Source organism: Macrobrachium rosenbergii, chromosome 1, assembly GCF_040412425.1.
Source record: "Macrobrachium rosenbergii isolate ZJJX-2024 chromosome 1, ASM4041242v1, whole genome shotgun sequence".
NCBI classification, from domain to species: domain Eukaryota; kingdom Metazoa; phylum Arthropoda; class Malacostraca; order Decapoda; family Palaemonidae; genus Macrobrachium; species Macrobrachium rosenbergii.
Genome location: NC_089741.1, coordinates 34614719 through 34635511, shown reverse-complemented (window position 1 = coordinate 34635511; position 20793 = coordinate 34614719). Strand labels below are relative to the sequence as shown.

The window sequence follows — 20793 nt, the reverse complement described above, 5'->3', positions numbered from 1 at the left end:
AGTCAGGCAGTGAACATGCCCTATAGTAAGCGTAATAACAAATATCATCAACTTCAGTTAAGTTCACGACAAAATGATAACTTAAATGACAATAGGTAAACGAGTGTTAACCAGTAACAAAAAAACCCGTAAAATCATTACAAAATTCTGTTATTATGAGTACTAATGAAAAACCACAAGACTGTCAGGACATTTTTGGGTCAACGATGGTTTTGCTGTCAGACTGGCCAGCGGTGGTGAGGATGATGATGATGATGATTTGCAACGAGAGTGAGTTTCTTAAGCTAAAACCCTAAATTTGATGTCTGTAAAATCTACGGGAACAGCATTGCAACATTCCCTACAGCTGTATACACACCAAATGAGCCGAGTTGATCTGTGAGTGTCATTTGGCTCGATTCAGATTGGCCTCCTCTTCCACAATGAGTCATGAAGAGTCACATTTACCAGTATCCTGTAGGATATCAGGATTCAGTTGTGAAGAAGAGGCAGGAACTGAGTATGGGTGCAATAATACATTACCAAGAGACCAGACTTTTTGGTGATTTTAGTCCGCGTGTCCAGATGTGAAGTTCCCTCCTGGATGACAACAGGAAAGTTCAAGAAGTAGAACGACTGGAGTTGCAAACAAGAATGGCCATATTTATTTTAAGATTTGGTGTCTCCTATCACTCGGGTAATGGAGTTCCTGAGTAAGGTTGGCAGTAAGGGAGGAGGAAAGTTGGTGTGGCTATTTTCACAGCTCAGCTGGACTCTGAATGATTAGACTAGCCTTTCTTAGTGTGAACAGTGTACACAATCTACCACAAATAACACAGAAATATTGTCCGTTTGACTAGCAAGTCTTGTAGAGAGAAATATTGTCCACCTGACTAGCAAGTCGCAGAAACAAGACTATGACCCGCTCGAGGAAAGTTGGTGTGGCTATTTTACAGCTCAGCTGGACTCTGAATGATTAGACTAGCCTTTCTTAGTGTGAACAGTGTACACAATCTACCACAAAATTACACAGAAATATTGTCCGTTTGACTAGCAAGTCGTGTAGAGAGAAATATTGTCCACCTGACTAGCAAGTCCTGCAGAAACAAGACTATGACCCGGCTCGACTTTTTGTTTTGGCACGGATGCATAAAAGGCCACTGACTCGCAAAGCAACCCTGCTCTGAATGCAGCCCAAACGTCAGAATGGTAAAACAGAAGAACATCAGTAAATGAAGAAAACAAACAAACTGTTTAATACACAAACACACAACGCAGCTAACTTGAGTCCGTGGGAGTCTGATATAAGGCAAGAACCAACATCACCTGTGAGTCATTACCAAACAACTCGAATCAGTAGCATTTGGTGACTGTGACAAGCTGAGTCCATTGGAAGGGCGACAGGCGCCAGTTGAGTGTTGGCACCGTCGTGGTTGAAGTCTTTAAAACAATATTTTTTCCATGTTGAAGTACAAGTATTTATTCTGAGGTGCAAGAGTTGAACCCCTAATAGTGTCGTACTTTTAAAGGTCTCAAGTTCTGGTGGTTAGGTCTGGGGTTAGCCTGTTATTAGATCTTTTATGCATTATCAGAGAGTGAAATTTAAGCTTAACTGTGCTGTAACATTTAAATTGCAATGGCAGACCTCCAGTAATTGACTATGGCAGTGCATTGTCACTGAAGAAATATTTTAAGAATTTTCTTCCTGTAGCCATTTGCTGTCTAAGAAAGAGGACCTGACTTGTCATGTATACAAGAAAATCTAACTTACCAGATTAGGAGGACGGCATCTGATTTGTCAACAGAGAGAAAGAAGCTCCAACAGACTATTTAAAAAGAAAATCAGGTTTGTCAAACAGAGCAAGAGACCTGACTTTACCATCTAAGTAGGCGAAGGAATGTAAGGGAAGCCCCACTGTCAGGCCAGTAATTGGCCAGATTTGAGCTGGCCTTCCTGTTCAGGACATAATTAGCAAAGTGGAGACCTGCCATCTGGCTCTCTGTCAGCATGACGTCTTCCTCCCTCGACGTACACGTCCTCAGGAAAGGTCTGCGGGTGAGTTGCAAAGCATTAGAGCTATTTGGGATTCACCTGACCTAGCCAAGGCTAATGAACTTACCGTTAAAGAAAATAGTCTGTCATCATTTTCACTATTGCCAAGCTTTCAGAGGGGTGCTTACATGTTGAAGGTGTCAAGAATATCACTATCAGTTTAGCCTAGTTCTTCATAATCTCTCTCTCTCTCTCTCTCTCTCTCTCTCTCTCTCTCTCTCTCTCTCTCTCTCTCTCTGTCTCATCTATCTGTCTATCTATCTATCTATCTATCTATATACACATCATAGATCTAAAAACAAACATGTCTTTCCTATATCAGCATCGAAAAAGGAGACTTAGAAATTAATATGCAGAAATAAGTCAACGTTCGACAGGTGGGCAAAGCCATTAGTAAGCATTTTTAAGGAGGAATTCATTAACTCGGCGATTTATGATGCATAAGTCCTTAGGCTAATCATTGTATTTGTCAACATCGAAATGGGGTTAATCATGAACAATATTAAGCGTTTTGATTTTAACTTTATAGAAATTAGAAACTTATTTCGTATGGACCAAGGAGTTGGTTTATATTGTGTCAGAGAGTGAGAAAAATAACGGAATAATTTGTCTTCGATATACGTGGAGGGGCTTTGTTGGTTTAAAAATGGAAATTTCAACTGGCGCCATCAATGCAATCCCCTTGCATTTTTAAAGCAGTGTTTTCAACCTGTTTTTGGCCCATGCACCCTTTCACCATACGTCAGAATGTCATTCCCCAAACCCTCCTTTCCAAAATGATCTGCCTCAAAAGGCATTCTAAAAAAATAGGCAAGAAAATACAAACACAACCACAAGCTAGCGGTGGGAAAGCCCAGCGTGACCCCTCAGCAGCGCGGACCGAGGCGCACTGAGCTTTGTGTGGTCCTAGAGCTAGTTTGAGCCTGCCAGTTTGTGGTCACAATTCCCCCGGTTGAGAACCACTGGTTGAAAGTGTTTAAACAAAGCCCGGTATATGTATTGTGTTCATGTAGAAAGAGAAAATGTCACTTACCTCGTTTATGGCTTCTGGTATATACTGCTTGACCACCGCACCTTGATTTTTTTGCTGCATAGGAAGAGAAAAAGAGGACATATATTATTCTAAATGTTCTTTATGATAACTAAGGTTGTCGCCACACTATAGTAAGATGCCATAAACGCTACCGGCAAAATATTGCGTACATATCACAGAAATGTTGAAAACAAGTCTATGAATCTTTGGTAAATGCTGGATGATAATCGTATGAAGCACTTGTTAGACTACCAGTAAGTCATTGACTTGTATTCAACTTTGTGCTGTGTGAGGAAAGTTGCCTACATGCGTCTATGGCATGTTTCCTGCAGTGTGGACACACCTATGAGTCAAATACATTTTGTGAACAAATCATTTCAAGAATCCGTTAATAACGTTTCAGATCTTGCCAAGAAGCTTGTCTTGAAATCATGGTTTTGTCATAGCTGTTCTAAAACCAACCTCTCCTACTTATGATCTTTGGATAATCACACTTATCTTCAAAGAACTTTACGTATTAGTCTGTACAGTAATTTGTCACTACGTGTCTCTGTAAAGACTGGTTAGTGGCAGTATTACATAGAATAAGAATATATTTCAGAGTGCCTGAAATCTCGTTTTGACACAACAGGAAAAATGGCCTCTGGGAGTCTTTGTACTCACCAAAATGATTTTTCTCTCAAGAAGCTCATCTTCACCGGAAAATATAGAAGCCTGAAGGATAAAAGTGAAAAGAATTTATCTTTCAATATGGAAAAAACTGCAGAACGATTAGCTTTTTTAAAATGTATCACTGATGTGGATGGTTATCCTAAACCTGATTCACTTCTGAAAGCGTTGCTTCCTTAGTTTCACTCTCTGAGTCGTCTACCTTATGGAAAATAATGACAATAAACTTTGATTTATATTTCTTTATGCGATACTCCTTCGTGCTTCCAGAGGCCCAATAGAATGAGCAATATTGTTAATACGTGCAGAACTGATCAGGTTCTGACCACCCCCTTGCTGCCTTCGTAGTCTTAACACTCTAAGAAACAGATCAGATGAGTTGTCGACGAGAGGTGCAAATACACAAACAGTATCCATTTCATCTTCATGTCTCTTCCTTGGCATTCCAAAGCCAGGATGGGAGTTCTGTGGTCGTCTGCCTTTGGACTTTTTTTTTAACTTGAACTTCACAGAGGATGGTGCGGGGGGGGGGGGATTATCTAAAGCAATTCATAGATCTGGGTCTACGTGGTTGTCTGACAGTCTGGTTTCTCAGCTTCACTTTTAGATGCAGGAAGAGCATGGTTATATCAGTTAGGCCATTTTTTTACACTGAAATATCCATTAATTGAAGGAAAATGAACTCTGTGTTCTGTGCAATTTCCACGAACCCAAAAACATGTTTTCATGAATTTAAACAACTCATAACCCAAGGAGGTTTCTGTGCTGTACTTCCTTGAATCAAGGTTTAGACCAGTATCCTCTGAGAGCAGAAGAAAATCGTAAACTGAAGGAATTAGAATTTTTGTTTCCTCGGATAACACATTCTTAGCATTACTTTTTAGAACCTGTTGGTGCAAAAGCAAATGAATGAGCTTAATTAACTTTAAAGTATTTAAAAACTAACAGGGTGAACTGACAGACCTGTCTTCTTAGTATTATTTTTGTCACACTTGGTTAGTTAGTGTAGATCAAGCCGGCCTTGTGCCAGCAACGGATCTTGCACAACGGCAGCCTAAAAATGAAGGTAGGGTGATGAAGCAAATGATTCCTGGTGTTGATCGTTGAGGCAGGCTAAGTAGCTTGAGATGACCAGCATTTTATAGCATCGCAGACTCCTGGGGAACATGGCAGTTATATTAACCTCTGTCGTTATTGATATCTTCACAGTTTAGGAAGAATATTCTCAAGCAATGCCCAAGTCGAGGAAAGCTCTTTAGTCATTTGAGGTTTTCCATCTTAAGCTTCCTTCCAAAATCACTGGACAACTGACCAAAACATCGCACTGACAGAACTTCACTGTTGAGCAGGTAGGTCTCTGTGGTTTCCAGTATCCAGCACTTGCCTGACATCCTGCCCTCCTGGCTTCATTTTCAGCATCACTTGACGGCAAAGCAGAGCAAAGGACTGATTTAGCTCTGAAGCCGGGATCTCTGTTGTTGCTTGGGATCTGTCTTCTTAGATTCAGTTTCAAAAAGTAAAAATGACCGTTTGAAGCAAGTTCGTATCAAGGTGAGCTCTTTTAAAAAAGTGCTCTGTCTGGACGTTTTGTGTCTTTTCTTCCCAACCTTCACAGATTCACTTTCATATCACGGAGGTGGCCGAAAATGAAGCAAATTAAACAGTTTGAAACTATGGGCTGTTCAAAGAACGAAAGTTCATGCTGGGTGAAGGCCAGCTAATCTAAAGCAATAGACAGTGGTTTGCTTGAACCTTTTTTTATAAAATATATATAAGGGTGGCTGTGTTTGTGACAGACTATCAGGTATTGTGAAAAATTCTCACGAATGGTCATGATTTTATGAATTAGTGCAGAAGTACTGAACATATATTGTCAATCTGTGTTATCAATGTTCTCCAAGTTAAACGTTTTATAAATTGTTAATAGTCTGGGGTACCAGTAATTATAGGAAGATAACTTAAGCATTTGTAAAGAGAGGGGGAGAGTGGACTTCAAAGTAGATTTTATTTTATTGATTACAGTGATTTTCACATCCAGATCTCCTCTCTTGAACTTTTTCTTATTGTATCTATGTTGGGCTCTCTCTCTCTCTCTCTCTCTCTCTCTCTCTCTCTCTCTCTCTCTCTCTCTGCCCATTTCATGAAAAAATAATTCTGCTAATTATATTTGAAAAATTTGTACTAAACAAATGTCGAAAGTTGAAGGAATTATCTCCGAGGAATCTTCTTTTTGACACCTCACTATCCAGCGTCTATCAAAACATCTCGTTACCTGCGCGACTGCAGCCGCCACAAGGATCAACCAAGGAAACATCGCGAGACCGTGCGCGTAGGAAGACGCCATCTTGAGAGGCGACTAAACCTACTGCTGCTGCTGCTGCTGCTGCTGCTCCTCCAACGATCCTCGGAGCGGGACTGGTCCTCCAAATGGCGGGAGGCGACGGGCCCAGACATCTACCTATCAGCACAAGTGTAACACAGATGTGTCGAATATTTCTACGTAGCAGAAATTGTAAGAGGAGCGTTTCGTAAACCTGGCGTTTCCTTACTTAACATAACTGGTAACATGATGATACGCCTCCTTCGTTGACTGACGACCTGAGGGCTGTAATTACAGGGGGCGGGAAACCGACAATTATGTCTTTAAATGATGTGACTGAATTAAGAGACAAATTGCGACCCCACGCTTCGCCGTCGTCGCCTGTCTGAGGTGTGTAATCTCACTGGGAATGGATGTTTGCGGTTATGTATCAGTTGAGAGGCACATTGCGATGATTGTTTGCAGCCAAAGTATGGGGGTGAATTTTTGCAGGTTTATGTGTATGTATATGTATATATATATATATATATATATATATATATATATATATATATATATATATATATATATATATATTATGCATGTGTTGAGCACAGTGTTTCTCAAAGACAATTTTTATTATGGAATAATGATGCACCTCTGGCTTCTGTTGTTTCAAGACAGCATTTCTACAGCGTCCTATTTTTTCAGTCAGTGTTTAGGAATAAAATACCGAAGTGGTTACTACAGTATTCCATTTACTTTCTTCTACCAATGACTGTTTCTGTCGTTACCTCATGGTGTTCTTCAGGATGGTGATCTTTTACAAAGGTTGTTTGGCTTAGATTAGATGTTTCTCGTTGCTGGGCGACAGTACAGGTGAAAAATTTTAAATGTATTTTTGTTAAGGCAGATAGAGAAGTCTACCTCGAGGCTGACTGGACTCTCTTCCAGGCTTGGAATTCATCCTCCTGGGCTCCTGCGTGGGGATAGTGCCGCCAGTACACGTTGCTAGGTAACCAATCGGTTCTTAGCCAGGTAAAATAAATCTAATCCTTCGGGCCAGCCCTAGGAGAGCTGTTAACCAGCTCAGTGGTCTGGTTAAACTAAGGTATACTTACTTACTTGCATGGTGCACTGTGGGCGTTACTTAAGGGTCCTTGCAGTGTCCCTCCGGCCCCCTAGCTGCAACCTCTTTCATTCCTTTTTACTGTACCTCTTTCTTCAATCTGACTTTCCTAACCCTTCTTCTAACGATTGTTTCAGAGTTCAACCTGAGGTTTTCCTCCTGTTACACCTTTCAAACCTTCCTACTGTGAAATTTCCTTTCAGCGCTGAATGACCTGGGATCATAGGTCCCAGCGCTTGGTCTTTGGCCTAAATTCTGTATCCTATTCCATTCCTGGAGCGCTGGTAGAAGGAAACCTTAATTCTAAACCAACCAACTAGCCCCCAGTAAAGTGAGTATTACTTTGATGGAAGCCATGAGGGTGTATGACAAAGCCCAGCTGTCAGCAGGAGAAAACGAATGGAACAACGGGTAATAATGTCTCAGAATTGTACTTACAATTTCATCAGCATTCAGTTAGAATGTGATGCGAAATATAGACAATATTATACTCCCAAGAAATTGAAACACCGGAATGCGAGAGCTTTTGACTGATTCTAATGCATTCTCAAGCAAACAACGTACAACGAAATCCGAAGTTTATAGAAAATTCTGTTTTACCAAATTAAATAATATAATTTGTGTATATACTCGTATATATGTATATATATGAAAATATGTATATAAATGTCTGATGTCTATATATATATATATATATATATATATATATATATATATATATATATATATATATATATATATATATATATAATACAGTATTACTAAAGGACCTCATTCAAACTGGATGGTATCTAATAGAGTATTTATTCAGAAAAAGTTACCATCTAGTTTGAATGAGGTCCTTTAGTAATTCTGCTACTGCACAGAACAATTGTGTATGTGATAAAGTTAATATACATATATATATATATATATATATATATATATATATATATATATATATATATATATATATATATATATATAAACACACACAAGTATATGTATGCATGTATGATGCATGTTTGCTTACATGCAAAACTGATATCTCGAAACAATCACTGTAGATTAGTTTAATCCTCTCATAACCTCGACAGATGTCGAATGTTTATGGAGGGAATTAAATATTCTGCGCATGTGTTCCTATATTTTTTTCTGGTGATAATTATTATACTTTGTGTGGAGGTGTCGTTTTTAAAATCAGCACGAAGATGTTTCCAGTATGGTAGACTATAGAAGACTTAATTCGGTATTATTGATTCATATATATATATATATATATATATATATATATATATATATATATATATATATATATATATATATATATATATATGTGTGTGTGTGTGTGTGTGTGTGTGTGTTTGTGTGTATAGATGTATATTCATGTATGTATGTATGTATGTAATTGGCTGTTAAATTAGAGAATAAGTTTCAGATCTATGTCATACTTGTGTAATTTTCCTGAGTTTCCTAAAGGCTTCCAGTAAGGACATTACAGTGTTTAAGCTCAACACATACAGCGTTTAGCTCTACAGCCTATTGACAGTTGTCACACCTTATCACCTTGTTACCAGACATCATCCCTTCTCGGAGGTACTAACTCCCAAGCTTCGTTTGCTGACTCCCAAAACTAATTTCCTGTAAGTCGACATCTCTCCACCTATTTCCCAGTAGTCCGTTCTGTGTTGGACGAACAGAAGTGCTCTGGTGATCTGTCTCCAGAATGAGGTACATTGTGAAGCTGTTTTCACGTGAGTATGATCGTAATGACAGCTGCTTTATGGGCTGTGAAAAGTCGTAAGGCAAGAGAATCGAACTACAAGCCTCTCTTCTGACCCAGCTTGACAGCACGTCAATGACCTACTCCAAGAACCTACCACCACACGTCCCTGTTTGCCAGTGGATCAGATGGATTGGGCTGCAAGTGACCTACTCCAAGAACCTACCCCCACAGGCCTCTGTTTGCCAGTGGACCAGATGGATTGAGCTCAAGGTGGCATGACACTGAATTAGTGCCTGTTTTCTGATCTTGCCTTAGGAACGGCTATGTTATCTACCTGAAGAATGTCTTTGAATTCCTTGGGAGTTGCCTCATTTCATCCTAACATCTGTCATGATAGTTGCTAGCCATTTGTTAGGTTGTATTTGAAGTTGATTCTCTTTGGAGAGTCATGGATAGGTCACTGAACTGCTCTTACCTGATGTTTTAAAATCAGATGGTAGTATCTATTGGTGTCTCCTCACCCCCTTCCCTTTGTAAATCAGTTGGTAATTTTTTGGACAACATGCCGTTCCTAACCCAGTTTAGACTCTGATATATCTTGTTCTTTTGTTAAAAACAACTTTACTAACAAATCGATCCACCACTTGACATTAAGATTGAATCTTCGAACCAGCTAAAGACTGGGACTCATTCTGCAAGAATGCCTGGTTAGTTTTCAGTTAAAAGTGAGCCCTAGTGTACATTAATTTTACATTGATTGAAGATGTTCAGTCCTGCTCTGCATGATAGATACAGCACTTTGGCAGCTTTTTAGAAAGAGAGAAATCTCAGCAAAGTCACTCCATCTCTTATATGAGTAGGAATTTATGGAACTTTAGATCTGACTCCTTGGTGATAGAAATTTTACAACAGTCAGCATCAGGTTTAACTGTGGAGACCCTCCTATCTGTCAGACCTTTTAGACCTTTTTTATTTATTAATTACAGTTTATAGTTACCTTGCATAACTTGTTCTGTGTCATGGTTCTTTTGAATTTATGACTTTAGTTTTTTTTAGAATATCTTTGGGTTCTCACAAATCTTTTTTTAGTTCTTGAGATAACTTCAAAGTGCATCCACACTGCAGTGAAACAGGCCATAAACAATTGTCAGCAATAACTGCACACACATCACAGTCAGGTTGAATACAAGTCAATGACTTATTGGTATTCCTGCCCAGTGCGTTGTACAATTATCCACTATTTGCCAAAGATCTGTTCTCCGCTTGTGGCCGTCGACCTGTTCCCAGCCTGTTTGTGATATGTATATGATGAGTTACCGGTGTGTATTTAGGACACCACCCTTAAGAATAATCTGGGTGGCATGTGCTCCAAATTCCACTTTCCAAAATATACATTGCTTATTGATTCCATTGACGTCACACAAGGTGACTGAAGCCAATTCAGAACAAATGGAAGAGATTCTATGCCTTCAAGAATAATCGATTGCCTTGGCATATTTCAGCTGTGTTTTATGTAATGGCTAAGAACAAGTTACAGAAAACAACCTTAAACTAAAACTGACAAATGAATAATTCACTCCTGTTGGAGTGTGAAGGTCGACAGGAGGGCCTCCAATTGCAAGACAGAACGATGAAGCTGGTGATGAATGGAGAATAAACTAATGTCTTCATTATTATTGCGTCTCTTTGACTACAGGCATATTTTGAGAGCAGACTGACCTCAAGGAGGTCTATTTTTTATATATTTCAATGAATAGGGCACTTGAAGGGTATGTGCTCTTTGCTCAGTGCTCATTGCACTCTGAAGCCAAATCAAGCGAGGTAAGATGACACGCACAAGCATTTGATGTCCTTGGGCGGTACAATGCCAGATTACATAAACAAGTCAAACAGGAAGGACAACTGAAACTGAATCATTTAGGATAAATATTGTTTATTAAAACCTCACACAATGGAGAATAAAATGGCATAGGGATGTTAGTTAAATTTGCTCCCTGTGCACTACCTGCCAAAATATTAAAGTGAAATTGGCACAACCCAATCAGAACAAAGAGGGACAGATTTATAGGGTGTATCATATGCAGCCCATCTTCAGTGTTTTAACTCATCTATAAGAGCTAAGTTACATCACACATTTATATTTGCATCAGATTAAGGCCACTTTTCAAAGCAGTAGTTTCCCGGAGTTTATCGGATCTTGATGATGCGGATTTTGTATCCATAACTTCTGAGTTTTCCGTAAAAGTAGACGTTCAGCTTGTTGGAGATGGCGTTGAAGGCGGATGGGTTTCTGTAACCGCAGTGGATCTTGTTGTATCTGAGTTGTAGAACGGCGTGATGCCGTCAGGGTCTCTGTTGAAGGCAAGGTAGTTCGCGCTGCACGGGAAGCTTCATCTTCAAACCTCACTCTCAGCCGGTATCCTGACTGGGTCTGTGAAGCAAATACAGTTCCATTGAAGGCAAGTCAGGACTAATTCTTCAAGAATATAAACTATAACTGGCAAACTCTACCCTCTGATGGACTGAATAAGGGCTGATAGTAGGCTTTCTAAAAGGTAAAACTATATTACTGCTTTTTAACATTAGGTAACACGGATATTCAAAGGCCCTGGTTGTTTCTTTTTGAAGAAGGACAACAACAGCCATCTGATTCTGCGAGGCGACACGGTTGTGCACTGTGAGCAGGTAATGCTGATTTGTATGAAGTGAGATTTTCCAGTGATGTTTAACATTAGAGGAAGCACAGGATAATGAAATTACAACATGAGACAGTTTCATACTCTGGATACATGTGCCATACTTACAGAAAACTGGTATTCACAAAATTTGTTTGGGGATGCTTGTCTGGGAATCTGGGGCTCCTCAGAAGGTAGTCTGATGATACCCATATTCTCTGGAGAAAAGGGAAAATCGAAGAATCAAGACAAATTTCAGTAGTAACTATATATTTATAAATTATTATTACAAGGGGTTCCCTATTAACAGAAATGTACCAAAAGAAAGGTGAAATAAATGAAACAAACGGCTACGGTGAAAGATGCAAGGTGGAGAAGTACATGGACAGTCCATAAAATCTCAGGATCAGGTCACAGACACAACAGGTGAAGCAGGGATGTTGAAAGTGTATAAAACGATAAATTCATATGCTGTAGAGATGAAATGTTTAATTAGTAGGTTGTGTGACAAAATATGAAAGGGTTAGAAATGCAGAAATATGTGGAATGATCAAAGGGTTAGTGTAGTGTTTAGAGATGGTTTGATCATGTGCAAAGAATGGAGGAAGGTGACTTAGTGAAAGGGCAGGATAGGTGGCAAGAAAGAGGTATAATTATAATTACAATAAAGGTGAAACCTTTACTGTAATTATAATAAAGGTGAAACCCAGCATGTGTCACCATCTCCAAAATAAGAGGTTATTGTAGCCTTGCTGAACAGAAGAATGAAATGTCAAAATTGCGCTTCACATAGATTTCAGTCTTTAATATCATGACATATGTGGATCATCAGTCGGAGTTTTATAATGCCTGAACATACTCTTTGCATACATCATCTGTTTCATCTCAACTGTATTTCCCATAGATCTTATATATCAATCTTTTGTACAGTGCATGTAACCTACAAATATCCGCACTGATCATAGCCTTTTATCTTGAACCACGTAAACAGTCAGTGTCAAGTTGACATATTGTTACCTTTCCACAAGGGGACGAGGCTTTGCTGTATCTCAGGCTGAATCCGTACGAGGTCCCTGAGCTGTCAGCAGCAAATGTTGTCTGAATGTTCGATCCTAGGATGCGGTACGTCGTTCTAGAAGCTATATAGCCTGTCAATCTGCAATTAGAATTCAGTTAAGCCACTGACTTTGCCTCTCCTGACAAAGCATCCTACTGGCTGATACAGGTTGACTTTGACTTTAGTTAATTACTAATCTTGTCTCTACCCATCAAGTTTACTTGGGAGTTTTCATGGGTTAATTTTTATCTGCCAGATAACCACCATGGGAACTTCATATGGCATGGAAAGTCACTGATTCCTTCATTCATTTCTCGGTTCAGTTATTGCTAAAAATAAAAAAACCCTTGAGGTTATTGGAATGCCTGCTTTCAAGTTGCCTTGTACAAACTAACTTTGTTTGATTGATAAGCTAAAATTTACTTGAATCAATTGCAACTTTCCCATTTCACTGTAGTGTTTTTTTATCTTAAGGCACAATAACTTCCTCCTAAGGGAATATGAGTCTTTACCAATGGAACGCTGGATCAGTGCTCTATCCACTCAGCCAGAGTGGCTGAAGTGTTCCCTTAGTGTTTCATGGTCACTGGTTAAAAAACCCTAATGGAAAATTATTGTTAGCTTCAGTTTTCCGACGATATGACCTGCTTACAATATGTTATTTATAAACTTATGCATTAAATTTTTTATCCTCAGTACATTAGTTGTCATTCTTACTCAGTAAGATAAGGTTCAAGTCCTTTTCTAGACCATCTTCTTACACCCTAGTAAGGTTTCATCTCTTCACGTCGATTTGGTTTAGAGTTATGCTGACAAGACTTGCAAAGAGGCTGTCTCCCTTTACAAAAGAAAAGGGGCTATATGTTACCTTGACCTTTGATCACAAAAATAAGTCGTGTTTGTTTTTCCCTAACATTCTTACGTTAACGGAGGTGTGTATTGGTTGTAGATTGTCACAGAATCTCCAGAGCCAAGGCTAAATCTGTTGATGTAGAGAGAAGTGTCGACAATGGACCCCTGTAAGAATAAACAGGTAAATTAATAAATATATGTATAAGTGAAAAATAGAGTACAGCTTAAATTGTTAAAGTTAGTTACTTTGATTACTGTGAATAAGGAGAATTATATAAACTAGGTGGTTTATCACATAAATTTTTTTGAAGTTTTTGTTTGTTGCTTATGGGCTACTCTCTTCATTCAGTATTCCAACTTCTGGGTTTTGGCATCCCAAAAAATTTATTCTAATTGTGCCCCAAAGGTAAAATAGAAGTGACTTTTAGCCTTAATATATATTTGGCATGGACTGCTTAAGTGGTATGATTAGTAGGGATATAGCTGCACAGTAAGCTTCAACTCTATAGATTAGCCAATTTTGTACCATGCTCCCATCCATTTTCCTCTTTGATTAAGGTGCGGTATTCTTGATAGTTCAGAATATTTCATGGATACTTGGTTTTAACTCAAGCTTTATTTTTTGTAGCATGTAAGAAACATGGAAGAATACCAGAAAACTTGCTGTTGGCCACATGGTCTCCTGTACCTACAGAATCAATAGATCCTCAAAGATTCGTAGCACCTGTCAGTAAAGTTACTGAATCAGGAGATCCTCAAAGATCTGATGCTCCTTTCAGTAAGGTTTCTGCATCGATAGATCCTCAAACATTTGTAGCACCTGTCATTAAAGGTATAATTAATCAGTAGATCCTCAAAGTTTTGTAGCATCTGTCAGTAAAGCAAGCTAAAAGATCCTCCTAGATGGACGCCTGCAAGGCGATGCAAAATTTAGGAACTTACCGTGAAAGCTCCCATAGTGCACTGGGCGTTGTTTGGGTAGTTAGCAGGATATCTTGGAGACTCGAAAAAGTAGTAGCCACCACTGGTATATATGTTGCAGTTGGGCATTGGTGTTGTGGTTGTAATGGCTTTAGTTGATGTCGTTGTAGAAGATGTTGATGTTGTAGTAGAAGATGTTGATGTCGTGGTAGAAGTTGAAGTTGTGGATGTAGTGGAAGTTGATGTTGTAGTAGGAGTTGTGGAGGTTGTAGAGGTTGATGTTGTAGTGGGAGTTGTTGAAGTTGTGAAGTTGATGTTGTAGTGGGAGTTGTTGAAGTTGTGGAAGTTGATGTTGTAGTGGGAGTTGTGGAGGTTGTAGAAGTTGATGATGTAGTTGGAGTTGTGGAGGTTGTAGAGGTTGATGTTGTAGTGGAAGTTGTAGAAGTTGAAGTTGTAGTGGGAGTTGTGGAAGTAGTAGAAGTTGACGTTGTAGTGGAGTTGTGGAGGTAGAAGTTGAAGTTGTAGATGTTGATGTTGTAGTGGGGGTTGTTGAAGTTGTGGAAGTTGAGGTTGAAGTGGGAGTTGTGGATGTTGTAGAAGTTGTAGTTGGACTTGTGTAGTAGAAGTTGATGTTGTAGGGAGTGGTTGAGGTTGTAGTTGAGGTTGTAGTGGATGTTGTAAGCAGAAGTTGTAGAAGTTGAAGTTGTGTGGGAGTTGATGTTGTTGAAGTTGAGTGGAGTTGTGGAAGTTGAAGTAGTGGGTGTTGTGGAAGATGTTGTAGTGATGATGTAGAGGAAGTTGTAGTGGGAGTTGTGGAGGTTGTGGAAGTTGATGTTGTTGAGGAAGTTGTAGTGGGAGTTGTGAGGTTGTGGAAGTTGATGTTGAGGAAGTTGTAGTGGGAGTTGTGGAAGTTGTTGTGGGAGTTGTAGTTGAAGTTGTAGAGGATGGAAGTTGATGACGTAGAGGAAGTTGTAGTGGGAGTTGTGGAGGTTGTGGAAGTTGATGTTGTTGAGGAAGTTGTAGTGGGAGTTGTAGTTGTTGAAGTTGTAGTGGGAGTTGTGGAAGATGTAGAAGTTGATGTTGTAGAGGAAGTTGTAGTGGAGTGATTGAGGTTGTGGAAGTTGAGGTAGTTGGAGTTGTGGAGGTTGTAGAAGTTGTGGTTGAAGTTGTAGAGGTAGAAGTTGTAGTGGGAGTTGTAGAGGTTGAAGTTGTAGTGGAAGTTGTAGTAGGAGTTGTGGAGGTCGTCGAAGTTGAAGTTGTAGTGGGAGTTGTGGATGTTGAAGAGCTTGAAGTTGTAGTGGAAGTTGAAGAAGTTGTAGTGGGAGTTGTGGAGGTAGTAGAGGTTGAAGTTGTAGTGGGAGTTGTAGAGGTTGAAGTTGTAGTGGGAGTCGTGGAGGTAGTAGAAGTTGAAGTTGTAGTGGGAGTTGTAGAGGTTGAATTGTGGAGTTGGAGGTTGAAGTTGTGGGAGTTGTGGAGGTTGAAGAACTTGAAGTTGTAGTGGAAGATGTAGAGGTTGAAGTTGTAGTGGGAGTTGTGGAGGTTGTAGAAGTTGTGGTGGGAGTTGTGGAAGTTGAAGTTGTAGTGGGAGTTGTGGAAGTTGTGGATGTTGAAGTTGTAGTGGGAGTTGTAGAGGTTGAAGTTGAGGTGGAAGTTGTAGATGTTGAGGTTGTAGTGGGAGTTGTGGAAGTTGTAGAAGTTGAAGTTGTGGAGGTAGTAGAGGTTGAAGTTGTAGTGGGAGTTGTGGAGGTTGTAGAAGTAGAGGTTGTAGTTGGAGTTGTAGAAGTTGAAGTTGTAGTGGGGTTGTGGAGGTTGTAGAAGTTGAAGTTGTAGTAGGAGATGTGGAGGTTGAAGTTGTAGTGGAACTTGTAGATGTTGAAGTTGTAGAGGTTGAAGTTGTAGTAGGAGTTGTGGAGGTTGATGTTGTGGTAGGAGTTGTAGAAGTTGAAGTTGAAGTTGTGGTGGGGGTTGTTGAAGTGGTTGAAGCTGTTGTCGTAGTTGACGTGCCCGGCGTTGTAGTTGAAGATGTTGTGCTGAAGTTGAAAAGAAGTTGAAAGAATGATTTAGATCAGCATTTAGTATCAAGCACCTGATTTATAACATATGTGCTCACTTTAGTTGTATTATTTTCTGGTCTATCTTTGATTTTCTTCTGCGTATTTAGGAAGTTACCTGGTGCATCTAGGGTCCTCGACGAAGGTGATATCTGCCGACCATCCCGTCTTGAAATTCGTCGTTGCTGTCTTGAAATAGATGACCATTTGATTACCTGTGGAAGTGAAGCTGTCGCCACTTGATATTTCCTGTCCGCAGTACCTGCGTGTGCGAAAAGATTGGCATTCTGTTTTCTTGATTTAATTGTAAGTAGGCAATTAGTGTTAAAGGAGGGAAAGGTGTGAGGACCTAAGACACTTACAGGTGTGCCTGGATGAGGGAAAGGTTTTCAATAAATGAGAGACGTGGAAATAACTGTACCTTTATGGAGAAAAATAACAGAAGTATTTGTGATGAAAAATATATGAGACTGACCACGATATGACTGACCACGATATCACATCCACAAGACTGATTTCTAATAAGAAAAAAGGAAGCCTATACACAAACAAGGGCCTAGCGAGGTTTGAATGAAGTTACATGTGAATACACAAATCAGCAAGGAAACTACTTACCACGTGCCATCAAGCATGTTGTCAGTTCGAATTTCCAAGCCATCATACCAGCACATACTTGCTGTTTCTGACTCCCGTATGTAATGAGCAGTTCTCCAGTAGACGTCGAAAGCTGTGAATGTGGCTACGACGTTATTGCACTCAGGCGCTTGGATCCATTTGGTGAATTTCAGTCCTGAAATAAGTTAGTCTGTTTGTAGAGACCTGGTATAAACGACACAGTCACTTGATCCCACTGTAGCAATAGATGCAAACCAACTTACAATGTAAGCACACCACGGGTGTCATAATCAAACAACCAACAACAAAAGCAACTGTGACATCTCAAGGTTGGCATTTCTTACAATTGTCTCCATGATGATACTTACCAGATTGATAATAGCTTGGGTGATTTGGTGAAGTAATGGTACCTTCTGTGTTTATGAGTTCCGTGTAGGGTGATAAAATGGCATCTGCAAGAATACAAAGGCTATATGTTACTCTCCGTGTACGGGGGTCAGTGTCCATGTGCAGTATAATTTCCTTTCATTCATCCATATTGTCTTGTTTATATTTTCCTCTAATTTCAGTGAACGCTGATAAAATCTTTATCATTATCTTCAATAAGAAATTGATCAATCACAGTCATAGTAATCTAACATTGCTCTTTTTGACTTGGGGTTTCCGACTTTTACTATAATGCCCCAGACTTACCATTGTAAGGTGTAGTCACTGTCTCGCAGTTGGTACCAGAAGTGCCGTCAGGACATACACAGGTGCAGGTTGTGGAGAGATAGCCATTGTTCAGGCAAGTGTCGCTGGAACATTGCGAGGATGCTATAAGTTTGGCAGAACATCCATACATTTTGTTAGCAAGGAGCTTGTCCATGTGGGATAGGCTGTTCTGTTGTCCCAGAAGCCCTTGATACAAAGGGTTCAGAGTTGCAATTGTTATGTGCCCGTTCAGAGCAAAGACCTGCAAAATGGTATCCTGTCATCGTATATCCGAAGAATGTTTTTTATGAGTGATGGTCTGACTTTAGATCAAAGACAGAGTACAAGTTATGTTCTGTATTTCCAGATAGTTCAGACTTCATACCTTTGTTTTATAGATGATGATTCATACGTGAATATCTCAAGGCTAAATCTACAACACTTATCTGACTTAGTTTCTTCAAATGAGTTACAGATTTATTTCAGTAAAGTAGTAGATGAATAACTCAAGTAAAAAAACACTGCAATAACCAAACACATCTTCCTCCAGATGTTTCCCCAAAGAATTCTTTCTCTCAGATGTTTTGAGCATTATACTCTGTGTGATATCTCAAATCCCACGAATAGAAAAGAATTTGTTTTTCTCCTCGTTCTCTTGCATCATACAACCTCTCATTTAACTGCAGTACTCCCCAATTTATTCATTTACAGACTTAGTACTTAACTTCCATTTTGACCAAAATTTAATTAGACATACTGTTCGAATTGTTGCACAAAAATTGATATCTATCAACCAAATCACGAGTGCTGTATTTGATATGTTACTCTTAGGTATATCAGCACTACAGTTAAACATGCCATAAACATACATTTGCAACTTACCTCACACACTCACAAACAGGTTGAATACAAGTCACGACTTATTGGTAGTCCAAAGCAATGCTTTATACGACTGCACAGTATTTGCCAAAGGTTTGTTCTTGACTTCTGGTCATTGACTTGTTTTCAACCTGTTTTTGTAATATGTATGTAATAAGTTGCTGACTTGCATTTAAAAAGTGTTGTTATTCTAGTGCTGATGCACCCAAACGCTTCCCGATGTCATTTTCAAGTCATGTAATACAGTACTGGATCATTGTCAGCCCTATCCTCATGTGATGAATTACCAGTGAGACCCTTCACTCTAACTTAAATTCAGAACTTTACATCCTGTGGTTCCTTGATGACAATCTCACCCTCTCATGGTTGTGCATGATGGAACTGTAATCATAAGGGACACCATAACTATTGTCGGACTCTTTGAAGAAATTGCTGAGCTTCTCTGGAAGGGCGTTGTCAGTGTTAATGTGGACGTAGGTATCCCTGTCTGACCTTGTCTCTTCATGCCACATGCCGATGGCGTGGCCGATCTCTATAACAAGCTCGCCAAACTGTTGAGTGTGGGATTAGTGCATGAAATATATATTATCCAAGAACGTAATAATTGTGTGCATTGCATCCTATAAAAGTTCAAAGAGCGCTCTGGAATTAAAAATCAGAAGCCTTTCCATTCCTGATCTAAAAACTTTACTGATCAGAGTTCCTGTGGATGATGCTTTTTGAAGGACCAAATTGCGATGATATGATTGTTAGTACTTATTTAAGGCTTAAATTGCTGTGACATAATTATTTGTACTTGTATTTTTAATTTGGGGAAATAGGATATAATACTTGATGCATTCAAGTTTGGTACATTCACTACTACATCAGAAGTGTTTACTGGGGAGTTATCAAGCCATTTTATTCCATCCAGAGCAACACTGACAAGTATTCTACTACTTACATGTTCCTCGCAAAGTTCCGTTAGGTAAACGGACTGCGCCGAAGAACCAGTCATGCCGACGTAGGAACTGCAATTCTCAGAGTTCCTTTCAAATGCCAGGTGTGGACCACTGTAGGTGGTAGGAACTTCTTCAAATATCAGGCACGTATTCTCTTCCCAGTGGGCTATGGCATCCCAGACAGCCTCACGATTAACGTAACCTGAATGAATAAACCGTTACTGCAGAAGTCAGTTAGTATGGGAGAAAGAAGGCATTTTTTAGACAACAGATTTTCAATAAAAATGACCTAATGAATCTTACCTCAGATACTGACATGAATATCGTGTCTGTCACTTAGAAGTTGAGTAAGGTAACAGGCATGCTTTCGACATAAGATTCAACTGGTTACTGTAAGGAACTGCATTACACCTGGAGCCAGTTGATTATCAGAGCAGCTCAGCTGTTGTTGCCATAAACACTGACATGCATATGGTGCCTGTTTGGTTGTCAGGAGGAATGCCACTGCCTAACACCCATGTCACCTAGTTTTAAATTCCAAGACACACTGTCTGCTATTCCTCAACCAGCTCTTGAACCATGTTCCTCAGTCATGGAGTATTCTACCCAATCCTGATATGGTTGATGAGTGACCACTGAAATCTGATGCAATACTCATGCCAAAAATCACTAGTCTTTATCAACTGGACCTGAAGTTTTCTGAGTTTTGCAAGATCGTATTTTAGCATAGAAAAAAAAACACGGCCTCAACAGCTATGTGAACCTAATCTAAGTAACCACATTGAGTCTCTCGAGTTTCTAGACAAGCGTTGTCCAGAAAACCCACGAAGCCAAACTTTGTAAATGAAATGAAGGAACTGTCCCTCCACGCCAAGATTCGAACTCGGGTCGAGAAGGTTCCAGCAACAGCAGCAGCAGTCCAGCAGCAAGCAAGTCACCCCACCCTGTGACATATTTAACTTACCATCCGTGAAGGTGTAAGGGACGCGTGGAAACCCCGCCGCTGTCGGGCCAATATACTGCCAGATCCGCACTGGCCTTCCTCGACTCCCTCCCGAGAACAGAGCCGCCCTCCTGCCATCGAGTCAGGATGACGTCCTCCTCTTCGATGTACCTCTCCTCCGGGAAGACCTGCACGGAGGAGGATGAGACCAAGAGACAGGATTCAGTTAACATTAAAAAAAAAAAAAAAAACTCCCTTTTCCAAGAAGCTGGGACAGTGAAATAGGGCGGGAAGTACAG

At 39.8% G+C, this 20793-nt stretch overlaps 2 protein-coding genes across 2 annotated transcripts; both read right to left on the bottom strand.

Annotated features, from left to right (window-relative positions):
* Nucleotides 1–11667: 11667 nt before the first annotated feature.
* On the bottom strand, nt 11668–17081 carry LOC136840156 (mucin-2-like). Its single transcript, XM_067106608.1, has 5 exons — nt 17039–17081; nt 14394–16402; nt 13522–13616; nt 12560–12698; nt 11668–11760 (listed from the first exon to the last, which is right to left on the bottom strand). The coding sequence occupies exons 1-5, from the start codon at nt 17079–17081 to the stop codon at nt 11668–11670; spliced, it is 2379 nt and encodes a 792-aa protein (XP_066962709.1).
* A 1852-nt stretch (nt 17082–18933) lies between these two features.
* On the bottom strand, nt 18934–20145 carry LOC136840151 (hatching enzyme 1.2-like). The gene is made up of 3 exons (XM_067106593.1): nt 20118–20145; nt 19554–19753; nt 18934–19161 (listed from the first exon to the last, which is right to left on the bottom strand). The coding sequence occupies exons 1-3, from the start codon at nt 20143–20145 to the stop codon at nt 18934–18936; spliced, it is 456 nt and encodes a 151-aa protein (XP_066962694.1).
* Between the last annotated feature and the right edge of the window lie 648 nt (nt 20146–20793).

What these genes read in the sequence shown, in the direction of transcription:
- LOC136840156 (XM_067106608.1), bottom strand. Translation starts at nt 17,081, where the DNA reads ATGGCTTGGAAATTCGAACTGACAACATGCTTGATGGCACGTG. An exon ending in GCACTATGGGAGCTTTCACG is followed by an intron (nt 13,617 to 14,393) that starts GTAAGTTCCTAA and finishes TTATTCTTACAG; the next exon opens with GGGTCCATTGTCGACACTTC. An exon ending in CCTCGTCCCCTTGTGGAAAG is followed by an intron (nt 11,761 to 12,559) that starts GTAACAATATGT and finishes CCTTTTCTCCAG; the next exon opens with AGAATATGGGTATCATCAGA.
- LOC136840151 (XM_067106593.1), bottom strand. Translation starts at nt 20,145, where the DNA reads ATGACTGAGGAACATGGTTCAAGAGCTG. An exon ending in GGAACATGGTTCAAGAGCTG is followed by an intron (nt 19,754 to 20,117) that starts GTTGAGGAATAG and finishes TTATTCATTCAG; the next exon opens with GTTACGTTAATCGTGAGGCT. An exon ending in CGGAACTTTGCGAGGAACAT is followed by an intron (nt 19,162 to 19,553) that starts GTAAGTAGTAGA and finishes CACACTCAACAG; the next exon opens with TTTGGCGAGCTTGTTATAGA.